Below are 6311 nucleotides of genomic sequence, written 5' to 3' on the forward strand. Positions count from 1 at the left end.
AGCCAAGAGAAGCAGCAGAAGGTGTGTGTGTGCGGGTATGTTGGAGAGTTAAAACCCACGGCGGGGTAGCAGCAGCAGCAGCAGCAGGTGTCTTCCAAGACTTGGAGCGCGTGGAGCTCCTGGACCTGGCGTGGATGCCCTTGGCCGACGTCGCGTCGCGTGGAACCGCTGGTCTCTGACCCTCCCGAGCCCACATCCCACCCCCCGCCCCCTCAACCCAATCTCACCAACCCGCTATGGATTACGTCCTGCCGGGCAACATCTCCGAGGAGGACTTCCTGGCGATCGTGGGCGGCGGCTCGAACGGGTCGGCGTTGGGTCCGGGCTTCGGCGGCGCCGCCATGCTGAACGACTCGCTGGTGGCGGCCGCCACCTCTGCGGCGGCCGCTGCGGCAGCGGCAGGTGGCGCGGCCGGTGCGGTGGCGGGCGGCGCCAACCTGACGATCGTGCACGGGACGTACCCGAGCGGCTACACGCTCCCGCACATCATCGTCGCCTCGATCATCGTCACGGTCCTGATGATCGTGATCGTCGTCGGCAACATGCTGGTGATCATCGCGATCGCGACCGAGAAGACGCTCAAGAACATCCAGAACTGGTTCATCGCGTCGCTCGCCGTCGCCGACTTCTTCCTCGGGCTGGTCATCATGCCGTTCTCGCTCGCGAACGAACTGATGGGCTACTGGATCTTCGGCAACTGGTGGTGCGACGTGCACTCGGCGATGGACGTGCTGCTGTGCACCTCGTCCATCATGAACCTCTGCCTGATCTCGCTCGATCGCTACTGGAGCATCACGAAGGCGATCGAGTACCTGAAGTCACGGACGCCGGCCCGGGCCGCCTTCATGATAGCGGCCGTCTGGATCATGTCCGCGCTCGTCTGCATCCCGCCGCTGCTCGGCTGGAAGGCGCAGCGCCCCGAGGGTCACGTCGAGCTGCCCCAGTGTCAGGTACGTGCCCTATACCACATGCCGAGACCCCAGATTACAGCAAACCAAACTGGCGCCGGCGCCTGAGGCAAAGTGGAGTTGGGGCAAAGTGGTGAGGGAAACTAGCATGCAGGGGCCCCCGTTGGGTACCGGTGGCGGCCGCGTCTATATCGTCCAACCTTTTGGAACTTCTGGTCCCAACTAATGGCGCCCTCCCGAGATCCATTTATCGCGCCGATCGCGCGATGTCGGGTGTGTCGTAATTTTTAACACCTAGCGCGTGCCGCGTTGTTACGGTTACGAATCACCATCACCATCATCATCACCATCAGTATCCCCGGAGGGGTCCCTCCCATCGTCAGGGAGCGGGTTTCACTTCTCTGTTTTATTGCTTCGGCGCCGACCGGGACCGGCAGCTGGTTTATGTTTCGCAACGGTGTAGCAATCCTCGCCCCGCTCCCGTCCTCAGCCACTCCTCTTGCGCAACCTCTTGTCAGTCAATCATTTTTGGTGGCGAGTGACGTGGCGGGTAGCTGCTGCGAATAAATGGCCATGGTCCGCGCAATGATCTGGAGCACGCCGCTTGCGGGAAATTGAAACTTTCAATTCACGCATAAGAAACCTACATACTAGGTCTATACGTTGAGAAAAGGACTGTTTTTAACACACAAAAAATGTTTATAATTTTTTTTGCAAGTTTCTATTTTATTCGAAGTATGTGCTATCGCTAGCTATACATTTCTCCTATCTCTCTGCTTAATCATGGATTCCCAGACGAAAGAACTCTTAGACTTTTTAAGTAAACTAATTAGTCATCCAATTTCGACTTCCTCGTGGAAAAACGAAGAGCTGCTCAGCCAATACGTGTCCCATCGATGAAAAAGAATGATATTCGGAAAGAGCCAAGTCTGGGGAATAACGCGGGGAGGGATAGCAGCTTCCATCCAAGTGATTTGATAGTATCCTCAAATAGTTTTGTTTTTTGGGGGGCCTGGTGCTTGTTTCCACGGGCCACCAGGCGCCCCCATTGGAACCCCCTAGAATTGCATTTTGGTCGTTTTTCGATAAATGCATGGTTCAAATTGATCATTTGTTGTCAGTAGCGATCGGAATTAACGTTTGCATCAGATTTTAGGAGCTTGTGAAACACCACACCTTTCTGTCCCATCAGAAAGTCCGTTTTTTGGAGTCCTTCGACGTTATTTTTTGTTAAGTCAAAATCGCCATTTTGGAATTTTTTAAACCACTTAAAGCACTGCAATCTTCCAAACACAAGTCCCGACAAGCATTTGGTGCGATTCCGAAGCAGTTTTCTTCAAGAGGAGCAGAAAAATTATAATCCCCGCAAAACGCTTTTTACGGGCACAAAACTCGCCATGGTCTAACCCTTTCAACGGTCGTTCGCAAACTGATTAAATTTTTTTACGACCTGGACTCATTTACCTGTTGTCAAAATAAGGTAATGATGAATGAACAGCAAAACTAGGAAGTCCCAATCGGCAGGTACAGCCATCTTTTTAAAAGTCCTTTTCTCAACGTATAGACCTAGTACACACACACACACTCACACATTCTAGGCAGTCCTGGTCTGGGGCTGGGTTTGTGAGTTCGCGAGACGGTGTTTGATTGTTCAAACAATTGAAGTTTGGAATGTTGGGTCGTTGGGTCGAGAGATGGTGTGAGACTGGCTTCGCTCCAACAACATATAGGCTCCAACAATAGGTGGGAGACAACCGAGTCCAATTGGGTTTCTAACACCAGCAGCATTCGAGCAGTATTCCAGCAGTATTCCAGCAGTATTCGAGCAGTTTTCGAGCAGTTTTCGAGCAGTTTTCGAGCAGTGTTCGGATAACCTTAGGGCGCGTAGGAACGTCCCAGGAACCTTCTGGTGAGGTTCGCGCCCGGATTCCACCGCGCTTTGGACACAATGTGTGGCATGTGACGACACCAGCACCAGTTGGCACTGGCTGCTGGGTAAAAAAGGCCCACCAAATATACATAGATCAGGCCGCCCAAGCCTGACCGCCACACTGGGACTGGCCACAACAGGCACGGTTTTGCATCGGATCCGTGCCGACTATTTATGGATCGGTGCGTCTGTCCTGTCTGTCAACGGCAGCAATCGCTCGGTCCACTAGCACCGGCCAAAAACAAAAGCGAGAAAGAGAAAGAGACTGACAGTGAGGTGTGTATGTGTGCGAGAGAGGAGAGCTAGGCTCGCGCCCATCCATCGACACCGTTCGGCGGAAGAAGTTGCGCCCAGAAAGCCCAGCCCAGAAGAATGATGACGCCCGCCCGATGACGGTCACGCCCGGGAGCAGGAGTGCGGAAATTGGGTGGGGGGTGGCTGGTGCCACCCCGTACACTGGGCCTGGGGCGATATTATTTGCTCAACTCAATTTAATTCAATTTCGACTGTCATATCCAATGTTCGGTACGCACCGTTGCCTTTCTGTGGCCCGTGGTTCCTGCCACCCAGCCACCCACCCAGATGTGTGGCTGTGTGGCGCCAGCGCGCGTGTGTGTGTGTGGGTGCGTAGGTATGTGGCAAGGGTCACCCCGCCCTTCCCCCCCACCCGTGGGTCCTAGTCCTAGCGAGCGGTAGTCAGATTCGTTCGTTCATCGCCTCCGTTCTTCCGTTCTTCCATGAATTCTTGTTTGTTTGGTGAGTCCGTGCGTGTGTTCGTGTGTGTGTGCCACGAGAATGTTCATCGTGCTCCGGATGTTGGTGGCGTGTCGAATTTTTTACTACACACCACCGACAATACTTTTTATGTACGTGTTGATATATCTCTATATATGTATGAGCTACGGTGGCTTCTTCTGCTTCGCGTTTGGTAGTTGTCGCCGCATTCGCGCTTGACGCTTGACGTCTGACTTGGCCTATCGCTGGCCCAAATATGCGGAATCCTAGAACTCGAACAAAAAGTAGTAACAGCGGTGGTGGTGCTGCTGCTGCTGGAAGACCTAGTAGTGCTCTCGTCCTAGTAGTCGACGGCACCGTTCCGTGCCGTCGACTGCCGCCTGCCTGCCGGAATGGAGCTCGTGATAGGATAGTTTCCCAGCCTCTTTCTTCCATTCTTCTCCTTCTTTCCCTCTCTCTCGCGCGCGCTTGCAAGGCGCTGAGGACGACGAGACGTCGGTACGTGTGCTGCTGACTGCCGTAGAATGGACTGACGAAGAAAAGGCAAACAAATTAACATAAACGGTTATGCGAGCCGGTCGCCGGGAGTTTTGGAAGGAAGAAAACGAACTCCACCCTCCACGCCCCCGGGGCAAACCAAACTCACCCTCCTCAGCGAACAGAAATATGGTAGCCTTTGAAACATAAAAATGTTGTGTTGCTTCCTTTGTCATCGTTTTTGATGTTCCCCGGGGCCATGTTTTATGGTGCTGTTGTGGCGCTCCCAAAACCTTCGTTCGCACTTTCCGCACGGTGCGATGTGACGAGCTGCAGCTTCGCACTCACCCTCGCTCCCTCACTCTCTCTCTCTCTCTCTCTCTCTCTCTCTCTCTCTCTCTCTCGCTCTTTTGGGGAGTAGCCAAAATTCTACGGATCTGAACAAACCACTTGTAACTGCTAATAACTGCTCGAAACTGCTCGTCTTATTCGTTCACCTCTCGATGAATTTTAACCGAAAACCGCTCCAGGGCATCCGCGTGTGTTTGTTTGGATCTAGATGAGTTTTATCTGTGCCGGCGTGTGTGTGTGTGTGTGTGTGTGTGTGTAAACACTCGAGCGGCAGTAGAGGCGAACCCAATAAACATCGCCGACCGCGCTCTGCCGTGCTGTGCTGTGCTCTAGCTCCGGAAGCTAATAAGTAACGCTATTATGCCACCGACGAAGAAGAAGGTACTCGATGGGATGCCCCGAGACACACACTCCCCGTCGTCGTCGTCGTTGACCCTAATCGGACCAGCTCCGGGCTCGCTGGCCTAAAAGAGAGATAGAAGCAGAGATGCAGAGAGTGGCGGAAAACAGGTGAGATTGAATGGCACTTGAGCTTGCCCGGCCCATTCGCAGGGACGCCTTCGCGTGTCGCGACTTGTGAAGCTGTTTGAAGCTCTTGTGTCAAGTACCGACGGCATCCTACCGCCCTCCACCCGACATCCGGGGATAATTTCCACCGACTTTCAATCCAGCCCTCCGTCGCTCCACTTTCTGCTCGTCGCTCGCTCGCCAAAGTTCCCCCCGTGTGTTCGCTGGTGTGAGATGAAGAAGGACGCGCGAGATGTCCGCCCAAAGTGGCCGGCCCCTCGGGCCAAGTTATGACGGCGACGGCGAGCACACGCCTTCTGAATTCTGGCCAGATTTTGCCCCATTTGCATATGAAACAGGAGGAAGTTTTGGGTACAGAGGGATTTCAGTGTACATAAGTACTACCTCCTTGTTTAGTACTAAAGGGTCCATGCAAGCGTTTTACAAACAAACGGATCTGCCTAATGGTTTCGTTTGGTCGTCTGGGCTTACCGACGCTCACTCTGATCACTCGTTGCAGCAAGGGTATTCCGGACAAAGAATAACGGGCTCATTTCAGGTAAGAAAACTTGAGAATCGTGTTTTGTTTTCAAAGAAAACAAATGTTTATAATGTAGCGATCTGAATTAGCGGTTTCGCCAGGTTTTGGTAGCTTGAGATGCATGACCGCTTTCTGGTGCCATCAGAAAGTCCGTTTTTTGGAGTCCTCGGACGCTCTTTCCTTGTTAAGTTAAAATCGCCATTTTGACATTTTTAAACCACTTAAAGCACTGCGTTTTTAAAAAAAAAAAAGCTTCGACAAACAGTTGATGCGATTGTGCAAATCCGTTTCCGTTCAGCAGGTTTCCACATAAATAATGATCCTCGCGAAACGTCATTTTCAGGCACAAAAGTTGACATCTCGGTGAAGTTGACATCTAACCCCGTGTCAAAAATCGGTTGCAAATTAAATAAGTTTTTTTTTTCACCTGAAGTACTTTGCCTGATGCCTCAAAGCAAAACTGGAAAGTCCAAATCGACAGCTAGAGTCATCTGTTCAAAAACCCGATTCTCAAGTTTTAACCCTGCTCGAAACCCGCTTAAAGTGCTCGAAACGTGAGTACGGAGGTCCTGCAGAGGATGTAGAACCAGCTTCACCCCGTTCTGTCTCATGAAAGCGCCTACCGACGAAGATTTGATCGGCACAGCAACAATATCTGCAACGCAAGGGTTAAACGCAAAGGAAGTAACCCGCTTGAGCAAAGTTTCAAATTGTTCGGCAACTAAATGAACTGTACCAGGGTGCGTGGATGTCGCGAAAGCTTCCGCAGCTTTCCGGAATACCCCGTAATGTGTGTGTGTGTGTGTGTGTGAGGGCACGTCTGCGCTATTGTGCGTTCGATTAAACCCCTACGCACCGGGGG

At 52.4% G+C, this 6311-nt stretch overlaps 1 protein-coding gene across 1 annotated transcript in view; it reads left to right on the top strand.

The window, feature by feature from the left end:
- The first annotated feature begins 236 nt into the window (after positions 1–236).
- LOC128273236 (alpha-2C adrenergic receptor) overlaps positions 237–6311 on the top strand; it is a 79269-nt gene continuing 73194 nt past the window's right edge. The window contains exon 1 of the mRNA XM_053011174.1: positions 237–950. Within this exon, the coding sequence (XP_052867134.1) occupies positions 237–950 (714 nt within the window). The remainder of the gene's footprint in view (positions 951–6311) is intronic.

The sequence above is a fragment of the Anopheles cruzii genome, chromosome X (assembly GCF_943734635.1).
Source record: "Anopheles cruzii chromosome X, idAnoCruzAS_RS32_06, whole genome shotgun sequence".
In the NCBI taxonomy this organism is placed as follows: Eukaryota; Metazoa; Arthropoda; class Insecta; order Diptera; family Culicidae; genus Anopheles; species Anopheles cruzii.